Source organism: Bos javanicus, chromosome 24 (assembly GCF_032452875.1).
Source record: "Bos javanicus breed banteng chromosome 24, ARS-OSU_banteng_1.0, whole genome shotgun sequence".
Lineage (NCBI taxonomy): Eukaryota > Metazoa > Chordata > Mammalia > Artiodactyla > Bovidae > Bos > Bos javanicus.
Window position 1 is genome coordinate 24,912,234 of NC_083891.1, and position 27,934 is coordinate 24,940,167.

Sequence of the window (27,934 nt, forward strand, 5' to 3'; positions counted from 1 at the left end):
AATAGTAAATGACCCTTCTTCCTACTACTGCTGCTGCTGCTGCTGCTGCTGCTGCTAAGTCACTTCAGTCATGTCCGACTCTGTGCGACCCCATAGACGACAGCCCACCAGGCTCCACCGTCCCTGGGATTCTCCAGGCAAGAACACTGGAGTGGGTTGCCATTTCCTTCTCAGTGCATATAAGTGAAAAGTGAAAGTGAAGTCGCTCAGTCGTATCCAACTCTTAGCGACCCCATGGACTGCAGCCTACCAGGCTCCTCCGTCCATGGGAGTTTCCAGGCAAGAGTACTGGAGTGGGGTGCCAGGGCCTTCTCCCTTCTTCCTACTAACTCAGGGCAATTTTTTCCAGTAACTTACAAGGCACAGTCACTTCCTCTCCCTGTTGACCTCATCCTGAGGGAGGGTGGTATCGGTGGTTTGGGGCAGCAGCATAATCAAGGTGGGCTTGGGGTGAGAATGCGTGAGTGATGATCCTGGACTTGCTATTGACTTGCTGTGACCAAAGGTAATTCTTCGATAATCCCCGCCCACCTCTGTGGTCTTTTGAGCGAGGTGATATGTGTGCATGAACACCTTTCGAGTGAATGTAGGTTGACTGTGGAGTCACCCCGACAGGGCTCCTGTCCAGAGGTTCAGACTCCTTTTTCTTTCCTATTTTGTGTTTCCACGTTCTGTGAGGTCTCTTTCTTAAGAAGCTGTTCGTTGAGCATTGGAACGTGCTTCTCTCTCCTCATGCTTTGTCAGTGCTGGCATTTAACAAGTTCAGGCCTTTGGAGTCAGGCAGGTCTTATCATCATTCATTACCATCTTTAGATGGAAATATGTGGGGCTGAGGCCAGAAGTAGTGGGAGCTCCTGGTATGTCCAGGCTGAGGGCTGTCAGTGGTATAGGTCTTAACTGAGCTTGCCCATAACGCTTAGGCTAAAAGCTGCAAACAGAGACCTCCCACTTAGAGTCATCCTTTCAGTTTGAGGGAGAAGGAAGAACCTCAAGAGCCTAGACTTCCCACCTAATGTTCCCGAGTATTTCCTGACTGATACCTGCCCACTCAGTACAGCATCATGTCCATCAGTATTGTGTTAGCCGTTGTTCAAACCACAGCCACTCCCTCCTCTCTCTTAGAAACCAGAGTAGTCTCGGGGTTAGAGGAGATTTTTTTATTTGAGTGAGCCATTAAATTAATAATTAGATGTGTTTATATTTTTAAAAAAATCCAGATCTCTTACCTCTGGAAATTGTCAGGTGCTCAAGCTATGAGGTTGCCATCTCCACCTTTTTATTAATTTTAGCAATTTACAACTTCTCTGGCTATGTAAATCCTTGATTTTGAGAGTCTGAAGTGTGTGTGTGTGTGTGTGTGTGTGTGTGTGTGTGTATGCATGTTAAGTCACTTCAGTTGTGTCCAACTCTTTGTGACCTCGTGGACTGTAGCCCGTCAGACTCCTGTGTCCATGAGATTCTCCAGGCAAGAATCCTGGCGAGGCTTGCCACTCCCTCCTCCAGGGAATCTTCCCGACCCAGGAATCGAACCCACACCTCCTGTGTCTCCTACATTAGCAGGTGGATTCTTTACCACTAGTGCCACCTGGGAAGCGTGTGTGTGTGTGTGTGTGTGTGTGTGTGTGTGTGTGTGTTTCCCTGTTCTGAACATCCACTCTTCAAAACAAGAATTTATTAAATTTCTAGTATGGACTCAAACTGAGCTGTCAAAGAAGACAACATGAACCCTGCTATCAGAGTGCTTGTGGTCTAATTAAGAGAGCAATACAAAAATAAGTGAAATAAGTAGAGAATAGTTAAACATTAACCTCTGATGATAACTATGAACAAAGATCAGCATGAGCTGAGGTTGTGAAGGAGAGCTTCATGGATGACATTGGACTTTTTAAATTCATTCCCTCACTCAACTGTTATTAAGTACCTACTGTGTGAATTGCAAGGAGATCCAACCAGTCCATTCTGAAGGAGATCAGCCCTGGGATTTCTTTGGAAGGAATGATGCTAAAGCTGAAACTCCAGTACTTTGGCCACCTCATGCGAAGAGTTGACTCATTGGAAAAGACTCTGATGCTGGGAGGCATTGGGGGCAGGAAGAGAAGGGGACAACAGAGGATGAGATGGCTGGATGGCATCACTGACTCGATGGACATGAGTTTGAGTGAAGTCCGGGAGTTGGTGATGGACAGGGAGGCCTGGCGTGCTGCGATTCGTGGGGTCGCAAAGAGTCGGACACGACTGAGCGACTGATCTGTGTGAATTGTGCAATATTGGACCCCAAGAATAACAAGGTAATTGACACATCCTATGCTTTCTTTAGAAAGTTTTTACTGTTTCATTTACAAAGACATGCAAAAAAATAAGAATGATAAAGTATACATGTTTGGGTGTATTTGATAAAAATCTATAAATAGATGCTTGAATATAATAGGTGCTTGGATAAAAATCTATAAATAGATAATGAGAGCACAAGAGTGTGGTCAGTTATCTACCTGAGATGTTTTATAGAGGAGGTGATGAGTGAATTGGTTTTGGATGAGTTGTTGTTCTTATTGTTCAGTCACTCAGTCGTGTCTGACTCTTTGTGACCCCATGGATTGCAGCATGCCAGGCTTCCCTGTCCTTCACTGTCCCCCAGAGCTTGCTCAAACTCATGTCCATTGAGCTGGTGATGCTGTCCACCCATCTCATCCCCTGGCACCCCCTTCTCCTCCTGCCCTCAGTCTTTGGATGAGTAGCGTGGCCAAACCTGGAAACAGAGGAAAGGCGTTCCTGACCTGGAGTTCAGTTAAAGAAGAGGTGTCCTTCACTGTACATGGATCTACATGGCTTTTTAGCATGATGAGAGGAAAGTGAAGGTCAGATCTTAGACGGCCTGTATATTCTCTGTAAAGTTGAATTGTACAGGAGGCGGAGGGTCACCAGAGTCTTTACATCAGAGGGTAAAAGGGCACTCCCTACCCCCCACCCTGGCAATCCATGCTTCTCTGCCTCCACCTTGCTGCACCCCAGAGGCGGGCCGGTAGGGCTAAATCTGTAGACTCTCCTGCCCTTTGATTTCCAGCTAAGTTCAGCCATTGGATAGACAGCCCCAGCAGGAGATTGGGTGGGGGTGCGGTCGAGGGAGGAGGCTGGGCAAGGTCTTTATGTTCTCCAGCTCATGCCTCCCTTGAAGGATGGCCTGGGAGCAGCTGCATCTCCCCTTCTCAGGGCGACCTACTGACATAACCTTCTCCTGCCTGGTAACTAGAGCCTCCCTCGGCCCCACAGGTCTATGGTGGTGACTCTTCTCTGATGCTATCCCTAGCTTATCACTGTGCTTCCGCTGCAGCCCACCACACCATCATTAGTGGTCCTGCCGTAAATAATTCCTCTGCAAATTATCCTCATTTAAAATATGATTCGATTTTAATTTTAAGCAGTCGTGGAAAGAATAGTTTCCTGGAATGGAAGTCAAGGGGCAAAGCAATCAACGGGTAAAACTGGCCAAAGCCAGATGATGTGGTTGGAATATGCAGCGGTTGCGGGGATGGAGAGGAAGGGATGCCTGCAGGAAAGGGGATGGAGTTGAATTCACACCAGTTGAATGTGAGAGTTCAGGGAAATGGAGGCGTCAAGGATGACCACCCAGGGTTCTGACTTGGGTGGCTGCTTGATTCAAAAAATAAAAAGATGAGTTGCATGTATCAATTTTGAGAGAGATCTTTGTGGGAGAACTACTGGGAGATAGGGACCAGGTATTGGGTAGATCAGTGTGGAATTCAGGAGAGATCTGACTGGTGGGAAGGTTGGTGTACTGTCAGCTTACACATGGTCCCTGAAGCCAAGGTGATGGGGTGAGGTTCCCCCAGGAGAGCCGAGAGACTGGGAGAAGGCAGGCAGTCATGCACAGAACTTACAAGGACACTAAAAGGACCCAGAGTTCTGCAGAGACTGAGAGGAGAGCAAGGGCACAAGCCAAGGGGAGAGGAGCAATATTGGTTGCCCAGGTGGTGGAGGAAATATTTTCAGAAGCTGAATGGAGCCAGGTCAGGGAGGGACGTGAAAGCTAAGACAGAGCAGCCTGGGCTGGGTGGTTAGAAATTAAAGAGCTATTACAGGTTTGTATATTTATTCATTTATTCTACAAATGTGTATTGAACACTTAGGTTCTTGAGTGAAATGGAATCCATTAAGGTTGTGTTTCAAGATGAGTAAAGTGAAAAGGCAGAGATGGAGACAGCCTTAAAATCTGAAGCAGTTAATACCATTATGAACCAATAAGGATCAAAACCAGAGTAGTCTCAGTGCATGCTGAGGACAAACAGATTTCAAGGAAAGAAAGGGCAAGACACAGGCGAGACTGAATGTAGAAGCAGCGAGGTGAAGACTAACTGGTGATTCTCACCAGTACATGTTAGGAAGCATATCGTGTTTATGATAAATTGAGCCCTGGAAAACTTCTGATCATTCGGAAGAAGCAAATGAACAACTAGATGCAATGAAAAGTATAATTTTTCCCATTTTCAACAAATAGAAAAATAATTTGCATAGTGTGAAATAGCTTGGCTGGCTAGAACATGTGTCCCAGAATGAATCAGAGTTTTGAATCCAGTTAAGTTCAAGGATGGAGTTTCAGAATTGAAAGCAATGGTCTGACCACTTGTTTCATGGAGATTGAGAAACAAATAGAACTACCCACAGATGGTTGATGATGAAATTCATAATTTTTTTGGTTGATGATTTCTTTCTGTTTGTTGACTTTAATTCCTATTGTCTGTTGGTTCCAAGTTTGGAACTTTTGTTCTGAGATTTGTTCTTTACTTTTCTTTTTATCCCAATTCTACTTCCAACCCCCCCCAACCCCGAAAAAAAATTATAATTTAAGAACTAACTAGAAGTAATATTAGGAATCAAAGTGTAGAATAAGATATGTAATTTGTGTGAAATACTACATTATGTATTGTAGTATTGTATTATGTATATACATTATGTATATAGTATAGTATAAAATACAAATTATATTTCACATTTGTGTTTTATCTTTTTACGATTTATTTATTTATGGCTGCATTGGGTCTTCATTGCTGCGAGAGGGCTTTCTCTGGTTGTGGCGAGCAGGGCTACTCTGTTTGTGGTGTGTGGGTTTCTTATTGCGATAATTTCTCCTGTTTTAGAGCATGGACTCTAGGCACTTGGGCTTCAGTAGTTGTGGCGCATGGGCTTAGCTGTCCTGGACCAGGGATTAAACCCACATCCCCTGCGTTGGCAGGCAGAGTGTTAACCACTGAGCCACCAGGGAAGTCCTTGGGTTTTTATTTTTTTAGTTATGCTTAATCGTATTAGAAGTTTCAAAACTTGGTAGTAAGAAGCTGAACAGAATATGAAATATGAATTACCTTATTACCAAATAATTATATCTACCTTTATAATGAGGAAAGTGCAATTCTAATCTCAAGGTACTATTTTGCACCTATCACATTGGCACTGATAATAGGAAATGAGAAAACCATCAGTGGGAGTATAAGTGGGCACATGCTCTGTGAAGGTTAGTTTAGCAATATCTATCAAAAATAAAAACACACTTACCCTCTGGCCCAGCAGTTTCCACACGCAGGCATTTTCCCGCCAATGTACTTGGATTCAGCACACAAAGCTTTTGCTACAAAGTTGGAATAAGTTTGAATGCCCGTCAACAGGGCACTTGTTTAATTAGTTATGGTGTTTGCACAGAGTAGAATATTGTGTACCTCTTAAAAAGAACAAGACAGATTTTTATGGAATGATAGAAGAACTATATGGAATCCTACCGTTTGTTTGGGTAAGAGTGGTCTTTGGGTAAGAGTGGACTCTATCAGATACCATCTCTGGACTAATGTACAGGATACGAAGAGATCTGAGGATCAGATTGGGAAGGAGACATTTTACCCTAAACCCTTACATACAATTTTAACTTTTTGGCAATTATATATATTAAGTAAATCATAAAAACTCTTCACATTCCTCAGGAAAAGGGACTCTAGGTGGTTCACCAACAGTACTGGTGAAAGGTTTAGGTAAATGAGTTTTCATATGTTGTTGGTAGAAGTGAACAGTAGAAGAAGAAAGCATTTACAGACGCTTTTTAGAAGGCAATTTCTTGGTTGCTGCAGTTTAGAATAACTAATAAGATGCATCTCTTTTTACCTGGCAGTCCTTTTCCATTTCAGTCCTATAGAAAATCCAGCCTGTTTTCATCCATGGAGTTAAAAATACAAAAGCACTCTTAAGTTAAATCTTGAGTGTAAGTGTAGACTCCTGCCCATGTTTATTTGTTGTTATTCAGTTGCTAAGTTGTCTCTGACTCTTTGCGACCCCATGAACTGCAGCATGCCTGTCCTTCACCATCTCCCAGAGTTTGTTCAAACTCATGTCCATTGAGTCGGTGATGCCATCCAGCCATCTCATTTTTTGTCATCCCCTTCTCCTCCTGCCCTCAAACTTTCCCAGCATCAGGGTCTTTTCAAATGAGTCAGCTCTTCACATGAGGTGGCCAAAGTACTGGAGTTTCAGCTTCAACATCAGTCCTTCCAAAGAAATCCCAGGGCTGATCTCCTTCAGAATGGACTGGTTGGATCTCCTTGCAGTCCAAGGGACTCTCAAGAGTCTTCTCCAACACCACAGTTCAAAAGCATCAATTCTTTGGCGCTCAGCCGTCTTTATGGTCCAGCTCTCACATCCGTACATGACTACTGGGAAAAGGATAGTTTTGACTGTGTGTTTATTTATTTATTGAAAAATGGCAGCTGGTTTGTTGCTTCTGTCACTTGAGAATCCTCATTTCTTCACATCTGGAAATGACCCAGTGGTTTTAAGATCCAGTTATTCGAACCATTTAGAGTGTATTTTCACTCACACAACTGACTTGGTGGGCTGTCTCTGAAAGAGGTAAGAGAAGAAAAGAAGAATTCCTTCGTTTTTTCAATCATAAGCCCTGCTTGATGCCGCATGTGGTATAATACCAGGTACCATGGGAAATCACTCATCCCTGGTAATTGAGTTTTCAACATTCTGGAACTTTTTTTTTTTTTGGCCACGCCATTCAGCATGTGGGTTCTTAGTCCCCTGAGCAGGAATCTACCCTGCGCCTCCTGCATTGGGAGCTCAGAGTCTTAACCACTGGACCACCAGGGAAGTCTCTGGGACTCTTAACCACTTTTGTTCGTCTGAGCCATTCTTAGCTCACTGTTGCTTTGGTGTTCTAGTGCCATTTTTGTTGCTTTCTTTTCCATTTTATCATTTGTGCTGATTTCTGTGACCTTTTCCTGCTCCAAGCCGGGAGGGGGCAGATGGCAGGGGGGAAACTGGGTGGCTGTCGCCACTGACTTGAGTTATGGCCCCACAGATGGATAATAACGGCCCTGGCTCTCGCTTGGTTTGCTTTTCTTTACACACATGAAGTCGGCCACTGTGCTAAAGGGCAGGTGAGCAGTAAACCAGAGTGGTGACAGGAGATTGCCTGCAGGCAGTGCTCATCACCAGCTGTGATGGGAGCCCCATCTTCTGGGGCACAGAACTCACTTCTCATTGACCCCAGCTTCCCAGCCAGTAGCAAACAGGACAGAACTGAATTTGACCACCTCTTACTCTCCTTGTTCTCTCTACCTATCTCAGTGTTGTTGCTGTCTCTTGTTAATTTAGCAAAATTTGTTTCCATTTTTCATCTCTGACAAGTGACCTTTTCCTTCTAAGTAACAAAGTCCTATAGACTGTTCAGCATCATATAGGAGCTCGAAATGCAGATGCCTCAGGTAGGACTTTGGGCCTCTTGGCTGCGCTTTTTTTTTTTTTTTTTTTTAAGCTGTATCAGGTCTTAACTTAGTTGTAGCACACAGGATCTTTTTAGCTGTGGCTTGTGGGATCTAGTTCCCCAATCAGGGATCAAACCCTGACCACCTGCATTGAGAACTTGGAATCTTAGTCCCTGGACCACCAGAGAAGCCCTTTAGCTGTGTGTTTAATGCATCATCTCTGTTGAAGTAAATCGCTGTGATTATCTTGAGGGACATACACCAAAATACAGATATTTTCTGAATGACAGTTATCGTCAGCATATTAATTAATGTAGTTTTAGAAGCAACTCATGAAAGCAGATCAATAATTCTACCAGCCTTTGCTTTCTACATTATTACCTCCAGTTTCTGTAAATTGTAACCTACGAGTGTGCTGTTGAATTCATTCCTGGGAGTTTTGAAGTCCTACAGACAGAAGAGCTGTCTCAGTGGAGACTTTTTTTTTTTTAATGAAATTTAAAAAACTGCTGAAAGACAATGCAGTTTCCTGCCTCTCCGGGAACAGGGTTTTGACAGTAACATCTCAGAACAGATGTTTTGGCGATCTCCAAATGTTTTTATTTGGTGGCACAAAGACTCTGTTATTCATGAAATGGTCTGTTAAAAAATTAGTTCCTCCGTGTAGGGGTTGTGGGAATATGTGTTACATAAATTGATTTCACATTTTGGCAGGGCACTGGTTCTTAACTCTGTAGATTGGCTCCAAGATTTGACTCTGACAAGTTCTGCCTTCCAGGCTGCAGCAGTGGCAGGAGAGAGAGCAGCTCAGCATCTTTCTCAGAGCACTTCAAGTTGACTCATCTGAGAGTGTCAGATTCTTTTATAGGAGAATAGAAGCTAAGTCAGTAAAGTGCTTAGAAATTTGGTCTCTTAAAATCCAGTGAGAGGTTGTGGGCATGTTCGCATTTCATTTGCGTTATTCCCTAATATAAGCTACAGCTGCAGATTACAATCTGCATCTTACAATTCTGGGTTCTGGACTCATATTTAAAGGGAAAACTTCTGTTCTTAAGTTGCGCATGGGTCTGGCTCAAGTGGTAAAAAATCCTCCTGCGATGCAGGAGCTGCAAGAGATCCTGGGTTCCACCCCTGGGTCAGGAAGATCCCCTGGAGGAGGAAATGGCAACCCACTCTAGAATTCTTGCCTGGAAAATCCCATGGACAGGAGCCTGGCAGGCTATAGTCTATGGGGTCGCAAAGAGTCAGAGAACACATAACATCTCTACCTTACTAGAGACCTCAGTGTAACTACTTAGGAGTATTAGAATGTAAAGGCTGGTCATTTCTAAATGTCTTGTTTTCTGGCCACACTTTCTGGGTCTTTGCTGTTCTCCCAGCAGGACAGAGGTCAGCAAACCGTGTGGCCTCAGGGCCAGATCTGACCTACTGCCTGTTTTTGTAAAGTTTGATTAGAACACAGCTGCTGTAATTCATTTACAAATCGTCTGAGGCTGCTTTTGAGATACTTTGCCAGAGTTGAAATAGGTGAAGCAGAGGCCATTTAGCCCACAAAAACTAAATTATTTACAGAACGAGTTTGCCAGCCCCTGCAATAGGAAGCTGCATATATACCGTGACCTGGTATTTAAAACATTACATCAAAACATTTGATATATTTAGATCTTAAAGGTATTTGTGGGGTGTAAGAAGTATAAAATAATTATTTGGTTTTAGACCATTAAACATATGACAGGGAAATGTTTAAAATAAAAATATATGTACACACAGAAACATAAACTAAAATCTTGCAGGACAATATAAATAAACTATATGGAAAAGAGACAAGTTAACGGATGGTATTAGATATTCAGTAAACAGTTAACAGGAATGAATGAAAGGAACTGATTTTTCTGATGTGCAATATGTTCAGATGTGAAAACATTTGGTCACATTTAGCTGCCACTTTGTTCTTACTCTTTCATCTGTGTGCGTTCATCACTCTCAGCATAGTTTCTTGTCAGTGCTCCCGTGCGGTTGAGGTCTTCCTGGCCATCTAACTGAGACGACAAACACAGGTGAGGCTAGAAGGTTAGAAGGTATGCAGCTCTACTGTTGACCCCACAGCCATGCCAGACAGAATTATTCATTTGATCCATATACCAAAACTTATTTGAGCCTGCTGATAGTAAAAGATCTCAGTCCAGTTCAGTCGCTCAGTTGTGTCCGACTCTTCGTGACCCCATGGACTGCAGCATGCCAGGCTTCCCTGTCTATCACCAACTCCCGAATTTACTCAAACTCATGTGCATCGAGTCAGTGATGCCATCCAGCCATTTCATCCTCTGTCGTCCCCTTCTCCTCCTGCCCCCACCCTCCCACCATCAGGGTCTTTTCCAATGAGTCAGCTCTCCACATCAGGTGGCCAAAGTATTGGAGTTTCAGCTTCAACATCAGTCCCTCCTTAGGATGGACTGCTTTTATCTCCTTGCAGTCCAGGGGACTCTCAAGAGTCTTCTCCAACACCACAGTTCAAAAGCATCAATTCTTCGGCACTCAGCTTTCTTTATAGTCCAGCTCTCATATCCATACATGACTACTGCAAAAACCATAGCTTTGACTAGACAGACCTTTGTTGGCCAAGTAATGTCTCTGCTTTTTACTATGCTGTCTAGGGAGGCCTGGCATGCTGCAGTTCATGGGGTCACAAAGAGTTGGACACGACTGAGTGACTAAACTGAACTGAGGTTGGTCATAACTTTTCTTCCAAGAAGCAAATGTCTTTTAATTTCATGGCTGCAGTCACCATCTGCAGTGAGTTTGGAGCCCCCCAAAAATAAAGTCTGTCACTGTTTCCATTGTTTCCCCATCTATTTGCCATGAAGTGATGGGACCGGCTGCCATGACTTTAGTTTTCTGAATGTTGAGCTTTAGGCCAACTTTTCACTCTCCTCTTTCATTTTCATCAAGAGGATCTTTTGTTCTTCATTTTCTGCCATAAGGGTGGTGTCATCTGCATATCTGAGGTTATTGATATTTCTCCTGGCAATCTTGATTCCAGCTTGTGCTTCTTCCAGTCCAGCATTTCTCATGATGTACTCTGCATGTAAGTTAAATAAGCAGAGTGACAATATACAGCCTTGATGTACTCCTTTCCCGATTTGGAACCAGTCTGTTGTTCCATGTCCAGTTCTAACTGTTGCTTCTTGACCTGCATACAGATCTCAGGAGGCAGGTCAGATGGTCTGGTATTCCCATCTCTTTCAAAATTTTCCACAGTCTATTGTGATCCACACAGTCAAAGGCTTTGGCATAGTCAATAAAGCAGAAATAGATGTTTTTCTGGAACTCTCTTGCTTTTCTGATGATCCAGGATGTTGGCAATTTGATCTCTGGTTCCTCTGCCTTTTCTAAATCCAGTTTGAACATCTGAAAGTTCATGGTTCACATACTGTTGAAGCCTGGCTTAGAAAATTTTGAGCATTACTTTGCTAACATGTGAGATGAGTGTGATTGTGTGGTAGTTTGGGCATTATTCAGCATTGCCTTTCTTTGGGATTGGAATGAAAACCGACCTTTTCCAGTCCTGTGGCCACTGCTGAGTTTTCCAAATGTGGTGGCATATTGAGTGCAGCACTTTCACAGCATCATCTTGGACTTGAAATAGCTCAGCTGGAATTCCATCACCTCCACTAGCTTTGTTCATAGTGATGTTTCCTAAGGCCCACTTGACTTCACATTCCAAGATGTCTGGCTCTAAGTGAGTGATCACACCATCGTGATGATCTGGGTTGTGAAGATCATTTTTGTACAGTTCTTCTGTGTATTCTTGCCACCTCTTCTTAATATCTTCTGCTTCTGTTAGGTCCATACCATTTTTGTCCTTTATTGTGCCCATCTTTGCATGAAATGTTCCCTTGGTATTTTAATTTTCTTAAAGAGATCTCTGGTCTTTGCCATTCTATCGTTTTCCTCTATTTCTTTGCATTGATCACTGAGGAAGGCTTTCTTATCTCTTCTTGCTATTCTTTGAAACTCTGCATTCAAATGGGTATATCTTTCCATTTCTCCTTTGCCTTTCTCATGTCTTCTTTTCACAGCTATTTGACAACCATTTTGCCTTTTCGCATTTCTTTTTCTTGGTGATGGTCTTGATCACTGCCTCCTGTACAATGTCACAAACCTCCATCCGTAGTTCTTCAGGCACTCTATCAGATCTAATCCCTTGAATCTATTGGTTACTTCCACTGTATGATCGTAAGGGATTTGATTTATGTCATACCTAAAAGATCCTAGACACGAAAAAAATTAACTAAAGAATGCCTGAAGAACAAGCACCAGATTGAAAGAGAAGAGAAATGTGTGCAGCTTTGCCCTTGACACCACAGCCATACCAGACAGAATTATTCATTTGGTCCATATGCCAAAGCATATTTGAGCCTGCTGATAGTAAAAGGTCTCAGACACAAGAAAAAATAACTAAAGAATGCCTGAAGAACAAGCACCAGATTGAAAGAGAAGAGAAATGGTGATAGAGATGGGCGATCTGTCTAAGGGGTTAGAGATGGTTTGTATCAAGAAACCCAGGCTCTCTTATCTGAACCAAAATATCAGTGATCATGACAAACAGGACGAGAAAAAGAAAATATAAGAATTCTGAAGCTCTTATGTCACGAGAGAGAACATCCTGTTTTGTCAGAAGGTACTCCCCATGGCAGGATCTTTTTTTAAGGATGTGAACAGTGTCTGCAGCCACTTTTATAAGCAAACACAGGGGGGTGTTCTAGACTTTCCATGGACACAGCAACCACTGGTCACACAGGGTCTTGAGCACTTGTAATGAGGCTAGTGTGAACAGAGGTGTGCCACAAGGGTAAAACAAACACAGGATTTAAAAGACAATGTGAAAACATTGTATTCATGGAAATTCTAACTCACTGATGACTAGTTTTGTCCCCTTATTTAACACATCCCGATGCTGAAAGATTACTTCATCCTGAAAGATAATTTCTGTTGGTTGTCTGATGTTCTTTGGTAGGATTGATTCCTGAAAAATATCCTTTGAGGCTCTGTACATTATTCAGATTTGAATGATTTTTAAGTACACCGTTGCTTGCTTTCTTTGTTGAGTGACAACATTCATCTGTGGTTTAGAAGCAAACCTTGTATACAGTAATGTAGTTCACCTTATATTTACAACTTGGAAAACCTGTAATTACTTCTGCATTGCTCTATTGTCTGCCAGTTCCAGGACTACAGTAATTTTCTTTCATTTAGCAAACACTTATTAAGTACCTATTGCATGCAAGGCATTGTGCTTCCCTGAATTTAGACATGTTGGATTTGGTGCTAATGGGACTTCCGAGTATAACCATCCAGAGGGCCTTAGATGTCTCTAGAAGTGAAAGGAAATGTAGACTGTGTCAAATATATTTATTATAAATCTGCATAGTCGTTTGCTCAAGAAAAATTGAGATGTTTAACTTCACTGATCTTCAAAGAGATGCAGATTAATAAAAGGAAGAGATGCTTTGTAATAGGCATGGAATTGTTTAATTGAAAAAATACTCAGAACAAGATTGTGCTCCAACTAGGAGGCACATAGCCTGTTGGTAGAAATATAAACTGGTTTAGGTTTTTTTGGGGAAAAAAAAAATTTAGCCATGAATGGTAAACAAGAAATTGTGTTACTCTTTAATAATCTCACTCCAGAAGATTTATCCCCAAAACATGAACCAAAAGACAAAATCCCTGTGCGTCTTGAGAAGAGAGAAGGGAGCCGAGAGTCGCTAAATGGCTACTTACGCTGAACACTTTGCATCATCTCCGTTAATCCCCACAGCTGCCCTGTGAAGTGTCCCCACTTTACAGGCGAGGAAGCAAGGCTCAGACGGATTTAGTGATTTGCCAGTATCATACAACATGTACGTGGCAGAGCGCCCACTTACATTAGGCACCTGCCTAACTCAACCTAACCGTAGAACAGAAAAACAGATAAGCCCATTATTAAATGCTGTGCAAACATTGTGTCATCATGTGGGGAAAAGGAGAAAAATTACAAAGGAACAGAGTATAAAACTGTAGATAAACCGTGGTTACTAAAAGTTTGTACACAGACTAGAGTAGTGAGAAAGGAAAAGTTTAGTCGGTTGTAGTGGCAGAATTTGTTTACGTAAGTAGTATTAAGATTGTCATAGTCTTTCTGAATTTTTAAAGATTGTTTTTATGAAAAAGATATGTTTGTATTTTCGAATGTGTTATTCATCGCTCTACATCCTTCTAGAAGGTACTCGAGCTGTCGTGTCTGGGTGCATCCTCTATTTTGTCATCACCACCTACCCTTTAACTCTTGGAAACACTTCTATCAAGGTTCATCACCAGCAAAATCCCTACTTCCTTAAACCCTTCTTTGACGTTACTTGCATCTTGTTAAAACCCAAACCTGCATATACCCTGAAAACACTCCTATCGTGAAGCCCTCTGAGGTCGTAGCTCTATTTTATTTTTGTGTTTTTGATTCAAGTGCCTCCAGGAGCAGAAGGGGAGTGATGTCAAGGGTTGCATACAAAACTGTGAAATGAGACTGAGAACTCGTGGATTTAGCAGCTTGTATTTAATTGGGGGTTTTGATATGAGCAGTGGAATTGTTGGCCAAAGCACCAGAATCACCTGGCTTCTAGGATATACGGCTTCTGGATTTTCCTTATTCCCCTGACCATTCCTCAGTCTCCCAGAGCTCAAACCTGGGACCTCTTCTCAGTCTGCACTTAGGCCCATGGTTGTCGTCATTAAATGTCATGACTGAAAATATCATCCATGTGCTGATGGCACCCAGCATTATCATCTCCAACCAGACCTTTCTCTTGACTGCCACGCTTATGTTGTCCATCTAAAGAGCTTTCAGGGTATCTCCATTTCTATGTCTAATAAGGGCTTCCCTGGTGGCTCAGTGGTAAAGAGCCCGCCTGCCAATGCAGGAGACATGGATTTGATCCCTGGGTCGGGAAGATCCCCTAGAGAAGGAAATGGCAACCCACTCCAATATTCTTGCCTGGGAAATCCCATGGACAGAGGAGCCTGGCGGGCTGCAGTCCATGGGGCTGCAAAGAGTCAGACATGACTAAAGAAAGAAAGTGAAGTAGCTCAGTCATGTCCAACTCTTTGTGACCCTGTGGACTGTAGCCTACCAGGCTCCTCCCTCCATGGAATTCTCCAGGCAAGAATACTGGAGTGGATTGCCATTTCCTTCTCCAGGGGATCTTCCCGACCCAGGGATCGAACCCGGGTCTCCTGCATTGCAGGTAGACGCTTTAACCTCTGAGCCACCAGGGAAGCCCAAGACACAACTAAGCCTGAGTCCGAACTTAACTCCTGGCCTTACTTCCTCATCCTACCCCTCCAAACCTGCCCATCTCAGTCAATAGCATTTCCATTCCTTTAGCCACTCAGGCCAGATTCCTGACATTTTCTTACCTCTTCCAAACCCCTGCCATCTCATACCTGCATGATGGCGGGGCCTCCTAACTGATGTCTCTGCCTCTACACCTGGCACCTTCAGAGTGTGTCCTGAACAAGCAGCTGGAATGATTCTTCTGTAATTTCACTGCTTTTCCACTCACACCCTCAGGTGGCTCCCCATCCCACTCAGATGAAGAGCCACAGTTCTGCAAAGCCATGGACTGTCAAAACCACCTGTTATCTCCCTGACTTTCTTTCTCTTCCTTCTTAGCTTTTACTCACCCCAGTCCAGCCACACTGGTAGCATACCAAACGCACACCAGCCCATCTGCCTGACGGTCTCTGTGGAGACTGTTGGCTGTGTTGAGAATTCTAAGAACAGCTCCATCAAAGTCGCTTTCTGACACATGCCTGCTCTGGCCAGCGGGTACTCTCCAACCCCCTCACCCTATTTTTAATGGCACTTCTCACCTTCTGATGGGCTTGCCTGATGGCTCAGCTGGTAAAGAATCCACCTGCAATCCAGGAGACACGGTTTCAATCCCTAGGTCGGGAAGATCCCCTGGAGAAGGAAATGACAACCCACTCCTGTGTTCTTGCCTGCAGAATCCCATGGACAAAGGAGCCTGGTGGGCTACAGTCTATGGGGGTTGCAGAGTCAGAGACAACTGAGCACATAAGCTCATTACTCACCTTCTAACATATTATATACTCCATTGATTTATTGTATATATCCTCTGTCTCCCACTACAATGTAAAGCTTCAAGAGGACATTTTTATATGGTCTCTTAATTGATTTATCTCAGCATCTAAAATAATACCTCCACCTAATAGATGCTGTGTTAAAAAATATGTTGAGAATATGAATGGTCAGTATGAAAGTGCCCCTGTTTCTACCTGTTGACCTATGGATGCATGCAGATAACTCTGCCTCATAAGAGTTTTTAATTCCTTTTCCAGTTTCTCAAGTGTTATAAACAGCATTCAGAAAATGACCACTGAGAAACACGGTGTCATGGGCTTGATTGTATATGGTCTTTTATTCTAAGTTGACAGCAGCTCCTCTAGAATGTAGCAGTGAGTGTCACAAATGCTGGAAATGTACAAGCAGCATAGTAGATCCTTGACATTTTTAGGAATGTGTTCAAAGTTCTTCAAAAATCACCCAAACTACGGCTACTGTGATAGTATGTCTGCACTTGTGAATTTCACAGATGGTAGTGAAAAGGAAGCCACCTGCTGCTCCAGATGCCAAGTGCCTTACTCACTGGAAGGGTCTCCCCCCAACACCAGCCCCTTCGGGCTCAGGCCATGTACCGCAACCACACCACAAATTATAGGAGCTTCTGAGCCCCCAATATCACCCACATATTCTTGAAACCAAGGGTATCGGTGAAAGCTAAGGGGCTTCTCCAGGGGATCTTCCCGACCCAGGGATCGAAGCCGGGTCTCCCACATTGCAGGCAGACACTTTAACCTCTGAGCCACCAGGAAAGCCCAAGACACAACTAAGCCTGAGATTATTTTATTCCACCTGCACATTTTAAAAACACTAATTTAAAAAAACCAGTTCCCCCAGGCCACTCAACCTTGGTTTTAGAATATAATGTGTGGGGGTATCATTACACCTAAATAACAGCAGGACCACTATCACAAGCCACATGTGCAACCATTTATAACACACTGAGTTTTCACATCGTGTTTACACTCTAAGCAAGCATTCATCCAATTTGATATTGATCTTCTGGGAATAAACCCTGAATGTAAGCAAAAAAATAAAAAGAAAGAAACTACACGTTTGCTTTCATTTTTAAGCTAATTTTTAAATATATCCTAGTTCAGAGAAAACCTTCTGCCACAGTGGCTTTCTTTTTTTAATGTAATGCTCGGAAGCCTCTGACGGAGAAGAGTGGGAGTAAGGGGAGGGGATGCTGTCACCACGGTGACAGCTGTCCAGCGTAAGCATCTCACAGCTCTTCTGTTTATCATGTATTTTAGGGCAATTCAAGTTGCTGGAACAAGACCGAGATATAAAGGAGCCAGTGCAATATTTCAACAGCGTGGAGGAGGTGGCCAAAGCATTTCCTGAACGCGTGTACGTCATGGAGGAAATAACATTCAACGTGAAGGTAGCTCTGAAAGAACCAAATATTTATCATTACTAACCTCCTTTGGTTTTTAGGTCTTCGTGTGCACAGTTAAGTGCTCATCTGTGCCTCTTCCTATGGGGGTTCCAGCTTCCTCGTGGGTTGGTGCCAATGGCTAAAACTGGTCTCACAAGAACTGTGCTGTAGCTGAGCTGACCACCCAACCCGCCCCCTCTCCGTTACTACACTTAGTTAGCATTATCTTTGGCTAGAATAACTGTTGCTGCTGCTGCTGCTAAGTTGCTTCAGTCGTGTCCGGCTCTGTGTGACCCCATAGACAGCAGCCCACCAGGCTCCCCCGTTCCTGGAATTCTCCAGGCAAGAACACTGGTTCTTCTCCAATGCATGAAAGTGAAAAGTGAAAGTGAAGTCGCTCAGTCGTGTCCAACTCCTAGCGACCCCATGGACTGCAGCCTACCAGGCTCCTCCATCCATGGGATTTTCCAGGCAAGAGTACTGGAGTGGGGTGCCGTTGCCTTCTCCGGAAGTATGAATATGATAAATGGGATCTTGGAGATCCTGACAAAGTTAAGAGACTTCCAGTGTGGGTTAAGAAAGCAAGGTGCAGACTAGGAGCAGCAATAGAATGTAGAATGCTTGGGATTAAATTTGAGGCAGTAACATAGGAAACGACAGGAGTAGCTGTCTCTTCAAATCTGAATATGCCTTTTTGAGTAGGCAGCCGAGGTGGGGGGAACAGAAAATGGCAGATGAGTAGGTCAAGAAAATGAAAGAATATGTGGGCAGGTAGCCTCTTGCTGATTATTTTGTCTGTTTCCTCCAATCCCTCCTAAGCTAATGGCATTCAGTGTTTTTAGAACAGCAGTCACCTGCCTCATTCGCCACTTTTTCTCTCTATTAATAACATCCAGCTTTTGGTTTCCATGGTGAGAATCTTGTTTTTGTTTACCCATTTTCCTGCCTACTTGTTTTTAACTGTGATAGGCATTTTTTTAATTACCTCCTTTAGTTTTTTCATCAACTGTCTCTATTCTCATGTTTACTTTCAAAGTCAGAAGATGTCTTATCTCTGAATTGGTCATTCCAAACCGAAGCCTCATTCCTCTATGCTTTAATAAGAAAAATAGCTGCACCAACAGTTTTCAGTCCTACTTCTCTCTTTAAACAAGGTGTCATGATCTAAAGGGCACGTCAGACCAGGTAGTATAGCTCAGGCTCTGGATTCAGAATTGAGGTCCAGACACTACACTGACTGTGACCACAGACAGGTCATAGGACCCCAGTGCCATCACGTGAAAAATGGGCAAAATATGGGAAATACCAAGGGAACATTTCATGCAAAGATGGACACAATAAAGAAGAGACAGTATGGACCTAACAGAAACAGAAGACATTAAGAAGAAGTGGCAAGAATACATAGAACTACTACACAAAAAAAGATCTTCATGACCCAGATAACCACAATGGTGAGATCATTCACCTAGAGCCAGACATCCTGGAGTGCAAAGTTAAGAGGACCTTAGGAAGCATCACTGCAAACAAAGTTAGTGGAGGTGATGAAATTCCAGTTGAGCTATTTCAAATCCTAAAAGATGATGCTGTCTAAGTGCTGCACTCAGTATGCCAGCAAATTTGGAAAACTCAGCAGTGGCCACATACTGGAAAAATGTCAGTTTTCTTTCCAATCCCAAAGAAAGGCAGTGTTCAAACTACCACACAGTTGTGCTCATTTCACATTCTAGCAAGGTCATGCCCCAAATCCTCCAAGCTAGGCTTCAACAGTATATGAACCGAGAACTTCCACATGTACAAGCTGAATTTAGAAAAGGCAGAGGAACCAGAGATCAAATTGCCAACATCCAACGGATCATGGAAAAAGCAAGAGAATTCCAGAAAAACATCTGCTTCTGCTTCATTGACTATGCTAAAGCTTTTGACTGTGCAGATCACAACAAACTGTGGAAAATTCTTAAAGAGATGGGAATATCAGACCACCTTACCTGAGACACCTGTATGCAGGTCAAGAAGCAACAGTTAGAACCAGACATGGAACAATGGACCGATTCAAAATTGCGAAAGGAGTGCATCAGGGCTGTATACTGTCACCATGCTTATTTAAATTCTGTGCAGAATACATCAGGAGAAATGCTGAGCTGGTTGAAGCACAAGCTGGAATCAAGATTGCTGGGAGAAATATCAGTAACTTCAGATATGCAGATGATACCACCCTTATGGCAGAAAGCAAAGAGGAACTAAAGAGCCTTTTGATGAAAGTGAAAGAAGAGAGTGAAAAAGCTGGTTTAAAACTCAACATTCAAAAAACTAAGATCATGACATTCGGTCCCATCACTTCATCGCAAATGGTGGGGAAACAATGGAAACAGTGACAGACTTTATTTTCTTGGGCTCCAAAATCACGGCAGGTGGTGACTGCAGCAAAAATTAAAAGATGCTTGTTCCTTGAAAGAAAAGCTACAACAAACCTAGACAGTGTATTTTACTCTACTTTATAAAGCAGAGACGTTACTTTGCCAACAAAGGTCCATGTAGTCAAAGCTATGGTTTTTCCAGTAGTCATGTATGGATGTGAGAGTTGGACCATAAAGAAGGCTTTTTGTGGTGTTGGAGAAGACTCTGAGAGTCCCTTGGACTGCAAGGAGATCCAACCAGTCCATCCTAAAGGAAATCAGTCCTAAATATTCATTGGAAGGACTGATGCTGAAGCTTCAATACTTTGGCCACCTGATTCGAAGACCCAACTCACTGGAAGATCCTGATGCTGTGAAAGATAGAAGGCAGGGGGAAAAAGGGACAACAAAGGACATGGTTGAATGGCATCACCAACTCAATGAGTTTGAGCAAGCTCGGGCAGATAGTGAAGGACAGAGGATCCTGGGGTGCTGCAGTCCATGGGGTAGCAAAGCATTGTACATGACGGAGTGACTGAGGAACAGCAACAACTCCCCACCTCATAGATTTGTCATGAGAATTAAATGAAGCAACGCATTAAAGCACACATGCTTTGCAAGTGTCTCGTGTAGGGGCTGGCTACCTACAGTCTTAGGACAAGACACCTGTTTTGTAAATAAAGTTTTATTAGAACACAGCAATCCCCCTGCACTTCCTCTTGTCTGTGGCTGCTTCAGCAATGTAACAGTTGAGTCCAGTAGTTGCAACAGAGACCATATGGCCCACAAGCCTGAAATGACTACTCACTGACCCTGTAAGAAAAAGTTTGCCAACCCCTGATTCGAAACATAAAATCCAACTAAGGGAAGTTTCACATCTAAAAAAAAAAAATTTCCTAACACAGATGATTTCACTTACCCTTTATTTAGTACTTTATACCCTGTGACTGAATATTGAGAACACAGTACATATGTTGTTGTTGTTTCTGAATACCCTTTCACCTCAAATACTTTTTTGGAGCCTTCTTATGCCAGAACACACATGCCAGTACCTGGTGAATTATTTAAAATGTCTCCCAGCCTTGCAAACCCAGCCCAGTAATAGTAAGAAATTCCCCCACGCATGTATTTTCTCCCATCAAAATAAGACTAAAGCTAAATCTTGTAAGTTCTGTCTTTTCTGTGACATTTGCAGAGAGAGCGAGAAGAAAGGGCAGCCTTGGACTTAGCAGTGGGTAGCTTGCAGCTCTCCTTAACTGGGGAAGAGGCATCTTGACTTCAGTACTGTCGCCCAGAAGCTTTCCGGACGACTCCTCTCCAGTCTGAGGGTGCCCGAACGCGCTAACCTGGATGCTGTAACGTTGCCCTTTTTGTTCCAGTTAGTGAAGTCCTAGATCTCAGCCATTCCAGCATAGATTTCCCTGGAGGCAGAATAATAAGTTTGCATTGTCTCCGCTGGGCAACGTGCCCCAACTCAGGAACTGTGACATTTTGATCCAGTATGGAGCATAGTTACCACTTAAGCCTGCACAGACCTCGTAAAAACCATTTCCTGTGGGCTGGGTCAGAGCTCCGCTGACAGTCCTGTCACCTGGGTATCGGCTCCTGAGAACTGGGTTTGGCATCTGCTTCTGGCACGGGTTTCAATATCTTGTCTTTTTTTATTTTTCGGTTATTTTTGGCTGTGCTGGGTCCTCATTGCTGTGTGGGCTTTTCTCTAGTTGCGGCACGCAAGGGCCACTCTGTAGTTGGAGCTTCTCATTGCGACTGGCTCAGGGCATGGGCTTCAGTAGCTGTGGCAGTGCGCTCCACTTGCAGCTCCCAGGTTTTAGAGCACAGGTTCAGGAGTTGCAGCACACAGGCTTAGTTTTTCTGCAGCATGTGGGATCTTCGCGGACCAGGAATTGAAAGGGTGTCTCCTGCACTGGCAGGTGGATTCTCCACCACTGAGCCACCAGGGAAGCCCCAGGATCTTTTTTTTTTTTTAATAGGGAAAATAAAATCATTTAAAGTTCGGAGAACTTGAGTGGCAGCTAGGTTTCTCAGTGCTAAGAAACATGACCAAGAATAAAGTGATGCACCATTATAAATAATCCAGCAGGACTAGGAAATTTATAGACTCAGATAATCATCAAATGTTAGATCTGGAAAGGCCCTTACACATTGCCCCATCCCACTCCTTCTTTTAATAAATAGGAAAACTGAGAAACAGATGAGAGCTGACTTCATTGATTCATACAAAACCACAAAGCAACTTAGCTGCAAAGCCTGGCCCCCTAATTCAATCCAGTCGTCTTTTTTAACTCCCTCGAATTCTGTCTGTGGATCTGAGATAAGGCCCATGACAATGATGAGAAGATCCTTTCACATAGACACAATAACTTGCATGATAAATTCATTTTCTTAAAAAAAAAAAAAGTAAATAGATGTATTCAATAATTATTGCCTAGCCAAATCCTTCTGCCTTTTGTATCTGAAATGTTGATGGTCTGACACACAGGATTTGGCAACTTTTGTGAATGTTACATCTGCCAATTTTTAAGACCTTCCTTCATTCCTGAGCATAGTGCCAGCATTTCAAAAATAAATCCTACTAGTTCACCTGATGTTTTCTGTCAGCACAGGATGCAGTTTCTAATTAGATAGCATGAGTCCAAATGAACCCCTTCAAAAATGCTAGTGTAACATATTAACCCAGCATTGTTTTTTGTTATCAACCAGTATTCACGGAGAAACAAGGTGGGTTCTTGCTCTGTTGCTTGAAGCAATGGTGAAGATACAAGGAAGTGGCCAGAATGCGTCATTGAATCAATAAGCAAGAGTTCTAAAGTTTAATATGATTCCTGCAACTTGATGCTGAACCTTGGATGTTTTCCAAGGCTTTTAACTTAGAATCAGCCAGCTTTCCCCCCAAGCCATTGACTTGAGGCAGTCTGTGTGCCTTTTATCTTAATATATTCGTTCCCCTTTTTAAAGTTTCCATCTGAAAAAGTGCTGAAGAAATATCTTCCTGCTCTTCCAGCTGGTTAGACCGTATTTTGTTTCCATATGTAAGATAGCTAACAAATTAAACATATGTCATATTACTTCCTCTACTCATCTTAGAACACACTACAGACAAGGCCTTGAAAATACACTCATGAAGAGGGTTTGGGCTGCTCTTGATTCTAACCCTTGTCATAATTATTTTATTCCCTGCCATCTCTCCGATCATGTTTATCTTTACTTTTTAAAACAAATTTATTTATTTAATTTTGGCTGCAGTTGGGTCTTTGTTGTGGCACACGGGCTTGGTGGCTCCTCAGCGTGTGAGATCTTCCCAGACCAGGGATCAAACCCCTGCCCCTCTACCTTGGCAGGCAGATTCTTAACCACTGGACCACCAGGGAAGTCCTGTGTTTGTCTTTTAAAAGGCAAAACAGTTTATGGCTAGACTTTACTCTGGGTACATGGGCCATCCTACGGTCATCCTGTACAGTAATACAAAACAGTGGAACTGAATTCTGAGTTTTTTGGTTGTTTTGTTTTACTATATTAAAAGCATAGATCAGTCATGGTGGTCACATCATTCCTAGTTTACTATCCCAGTCCTAGTTTCTGTCTTGACCATTCAGAAAAGGAATCCTTCTCGTTTTGTATGTTTTTAATGATGTCAGACAGGTGTTTTCCCCCTGTGATTTTTTTTTTTTTTTTTTTAATGGATAGGGCTCATTTGCTCTGGCATTTCCTACCTCTTCTAGAACTTTTGGAGCATGATTAATTTTAGGGTAGCCCGTTCTGGGGGTAACTGAATTATAACAAAAATCCTGTGCAAAATGACTGTAATTTTCTTTGAGTTTCTTAAAATGGATTCTACTTTCTATCTTCCGAAAGAGAAGTACTTGAACAAAATTTAAACTCATTCTCATCTCTGGGTCGGTATAGTTTTACCTTTAAATGGAAAGAACCCCATACCCTAAGAATTAGGTGTTTTATGGTCTCATTTAAATTGTTGCCTCTTATGTTTGTTAGAATACCTGCTTTAAGAGTCCGAGTTTCGTTTCGATTACCGCTTCTGTTCTGCAGTGGGTTGGAAACAAGTTCTACGGGTAGAGTTTAGTTAGATAGGAGGAAGTACTCTAAATTAAGGTCCTTAAAGGCTTTTCCGTAAGCCCTTATGTCATATCTTTTTTGGCTGCTCAGAGGCCTTTATTTCACTGCCTTTTTTTTGGCTACATTTCAGAGAGATCAGAAATTATCAATTACTATGCAGCCTGAATTTTGTCAGATGTAAGAACAAATTTTAAAAATGAAGAGCGAATGAATTTAGAGGTGGCCAATTTTTATTTGTAATTTCCAGTTTTTAAAAATCGCATCTTTTCCTTACCATGAGTCAGATGTCATTTACTTTCAAGAGTCATTCAGAACGATAAAATTGGATACAATGGTGAGGCTAATTATTTCAGTGTTTGAAGACAGCCCAGTGCTTTTTTTGTCATCTGTGGTTTCGAGACCTCCTCTGAAAAACTACCGGTTGGCAAGCCCTCCTTTGCGCCGCTACAAATTAAATCATGGCCATTGTACTTGTCATCCTTGCCCTATTTCCTGTTTAAAAAAATAAAACGCTCAGGATTGACATTTGTCTTAACTCTTGATGCCCTTTGCTTCCCGTTTTCTTCCATTTTCCCATAGAAAAGAGTTATAAAAACTGAAGTTTGGGGAGGAAAAGATCTAATATTGATCAAATATTGTCTAACCAAATATCAGTCAGATCAATCCTGATTTTTTTTTTTCAAGAGTTGCGACTTTAACGTCTATTCCATGTCAGTCTCTAAAAGAACTGTTCTTAGGGGAAAATGTTGCCTGTTGACAGAGCCAGAGAGACAGAAGAGCGGAATGGGGTGGGAGAGAGAGAGTGTGTGAGAGAGAGAGAGTGTGTGTGTGTGTGTGTGTGTGTGTATGTGTGTGTGTAAAATTTTACGTCAGTGTTTTTAAATGTTGCTTGACCCTAGGGTATTAACTCTGAATGGTGTTATGAACAGTAAAACCCTGATAGTTTCCTGGATTAGACCTATTAGAGTTGTTTAGATAACACACTTTGAATGACTTCCTCTCAGGAAACATTGAAACTGGAAATGTTAACCAGGCACGCATACCCAAGCACTTAAGACAGAACACACTGTTTCTTTTGCTATTAAAAAAAAAAAATCTTAAAGAAATTATGCAAATAAATCACATCTGTAGAAACCAGAGGAGATTGTTTAGCTCAGCTGCCAAAGGAAAAACACTTATTTATGAGCTCCTTCCTCTGTCACGGACAGTGACCACAAGATCGGTCAGTATGCTAGTCTGCTAATACTTGCAGAGCTAATTGCCAGTGTGAACGGTGACATCAGAGTTGGAAGCTTGGAATCACAGATTGTGTGCACATATGTTATGCATTTTTATGTATGGCAGTAGGAGTAACTTCCTCTAGAAGTAGAGACAGACAGGAATCTGTAGACAAAACTGTTGCGTGCGCCCGGAGCGTGACATTTATTGAAGACGGTTTTGATCTGTTTAATCTGTGTGAATTCTGTCTCACAAAGCATGTGGACATTCTCTTTCAGTTTCATTTGGTGTGCAGTACTCACCAGATCTATGATTTTTTTCATCCTGGAAGGTGTATGTTTATAAAGGTAAATAAGGAAAAATAGTACCAAAGTTACTGACTCTAGAAGCTAGAAAGAGATGTTTCTTCTTCTTAGTCCCTCATGTTTGAGAAGCACTGTTGGCTCCCTGTCTGTTCCCTGGAAACAGTTTGTTGTATGAGTGAACGTACGTACGTACGTGTGTGTGTGTGTGTGTGTGTCTCAAGTCTCATGAGAACCCTTTCTCTCAACATCCCTGTCTCTAACCTGATCCAAATGGATGGACTGCCAAGTTTTTATTGTACCAAGTTCCAATAAAAAGGAAGTACAGCACTGCATCTGAGCTTGTTGGAGACCAGTTTATCCTAAAACAGCGTATTATGAATCATTTCAATATGTTCACTTCCTTTGGGATGTAACTGTAATGATATTTCAGGCCCTATTCTGACATTAAGTTTTATTCTGGGATAACACATTCAATAAAAATTTGAGCAGTTCTGTGGTACAGAATGAAAGATAATGCTTAGAGATAGTGGTTTGGGCTTGACAGCAGTAGTGCATGAAAACAGAAAACAGCATGAAAATACAGAGATGGGAAAGGCAATGTGAAACAATTATAAGAATTAAAACTGTTAAGAATTATTGTTAATAAAAGTAATAATAACAGTTGTTGAGTTACTGAGAGCTTACCACTGTGGGAAGTTGTTTACCTACAGTAATTAAGCTTGAGAAGTAGCCGATGGTGTTCTCATTTTCCAGATGAGGAAACTGAGACTCAGAAAGGTAAAACACAGGACTTCCCTGGTGGTCCAATGTTAAGAATTCGCCTTCCAGTGCAAGGGACATGGGTTCAATCCCTGATTGGAAAGCTGAGATCCACATGCCCAAGTGCCACAGCTGGAGAGCCCAAGCACCACAGTGAAGATCCAGCACGGCCAAAAATAATAAATAAAGCAAAATGGCAAAACTTTTTCTAAGCTTACTTAACAGTAAACAGGATTCAAATTCATGTTGTAGCTTAGTTGTTAGTATTGCACCATTGATAGTATGGTACCAATTAATTTCCTAAGGCTGAGTGAAGTCGCTCAGTCGTGTCCGACTCTTTGTGACCCCTTGGACTGTAGCCTACCAGGCTCCTCCGTCCATGGGATTTTCCAGGCAAGAGTACTGGAGTGGGGTGCCATTGCCTTCCTAAGGCTGTGGTTCATTTATTCATCACCAGGGGTCAGCAGACTTTTTCTATAAAGGGACAAAGAGTGAGTAGTTTGGAGTTTGCAGGCCATACAGTCTCTGTTGCAGCTACTCAGCATTGCCAGTGGAGAGTGAAGGCAGCCACAGACCGTGCAGAAACAAATGGGCATAGCAGTGTCCTAATAAAACTTTATTTGTAAAATCAGGTGGAAACTGTCAAGATCATAAAGAAACAAGGCAAGTTCAAGAAATTCACAGAACAGAGAACTGGGTGCAATATGGTATCCTGGTTTGGTCTGGAAACAGAAAAAGGACCTTTGTTGAAAAATTCGGTGAAATCCAAATAAAGCTTATAATGTAGTTAATAGACTATACCAGTGTTCATGTCTTAGTTTGATAAAGTGCCATGGTTTTATAAGATGTTAATAGAAGAAGCTAGGTGAAGTGTATACAGGAACTCTCTGTACTGTCTTTGCAACTTTCCTACAAATCTGAAGTATTCCAAGTAAAAGTTAAATTTTATTTGTTATTGATTTAAATTCCTAAACTTACTCCAATATAGAGAAGTCCACGTGAATGCCGAGTCCAAAAATAAACACAGTTAAGTTGAGGTCTTGTCAAAAAATAATTATAAAACTTATTTGAGTCCCCAAAAATGGATCTTAAACCTTTGGAGACTGAACTCCTGTTAAAAGCAATACTGTTCTGCCATTTATGTGCTGATAATGCCTCCTTCAGAATAATTCCTGGCCAGAGGCAACAGAACTGTCTATTTTTTTATAGCACTGCTATTAATTGACAGACTGCTTTTGCCCAAGGTTAAAATTATGTAAAAATGACCTGGAATGGGTAAGAAATTATTTACAAGGATTCTTACTACTTAGTTCTCTAAGAACATAATGATCACTACTGATTAAGCAATATGAATGTCAGTCACTTTACCCAAGATGCTTTGGTAACATACAAGAAAAAAATCCATCTCAGGCTTAATGTAAGCCTGACACTAAACATGATAAAGATAAAATAGAACCGTAGGCTAATCTCACCAGTGACCGATATTGGGTCGGCCAAAAAGTTCATTGGTGTCTTCCATAAGATGCAATGGAAATCCCAAACAAAGTTTTTGGCCAACCCAGTACATCACCTATAGATCAAATGCTGTTTAGGAGAATCATGCAGTATACTTTTAAGTCCACCATGATCACACAGAGATTATTTCAGGCATGTAGGGTTGTTTTGGGGCTTCCCTGGTGGCTCAGCTGGTAAAGAATCCACCTGCAATGTGGGAGACCTGGGTTCGATCCCTGGGTTGGGAAGATCCCCTGGAGGAGGGCATGGCAACCCACTCTAGTATTCTTGTCTGGAGAATCCCCATGAACAGAGGAACCTGGTGGGCTACAGGCCATGGGGTTCCA

At 42.4% G+C, this 27,934-nt stretch overlaps 1 protein-coding gene across 2 annotated transcripts in view; it reads left to right on the forward strand.

The window, feature by feature from the left end:
- GAREM1 (GRB2 associated regulator of MAPK1 subtype 1) overlaps positions 1 to 27,934 on the forward strand; it is a 236,071-nt gene that overhangs the window by 169,486 nt on the left and 38,651 nt on the right. For both annotated transcript variants that reach the window (XM_061399653.1, XM_061399654.1), the window contains exon 3: positions 17,202 to 17,332. In XM_061399653.1, the coding sequence (XP_061255637.1) occupies positions 17,202 to 17,332 (131 nt within the window). The remainder of the gene's footprint in view (positions 1 to 17,201; positions 17,333 to 27,934) is intronic.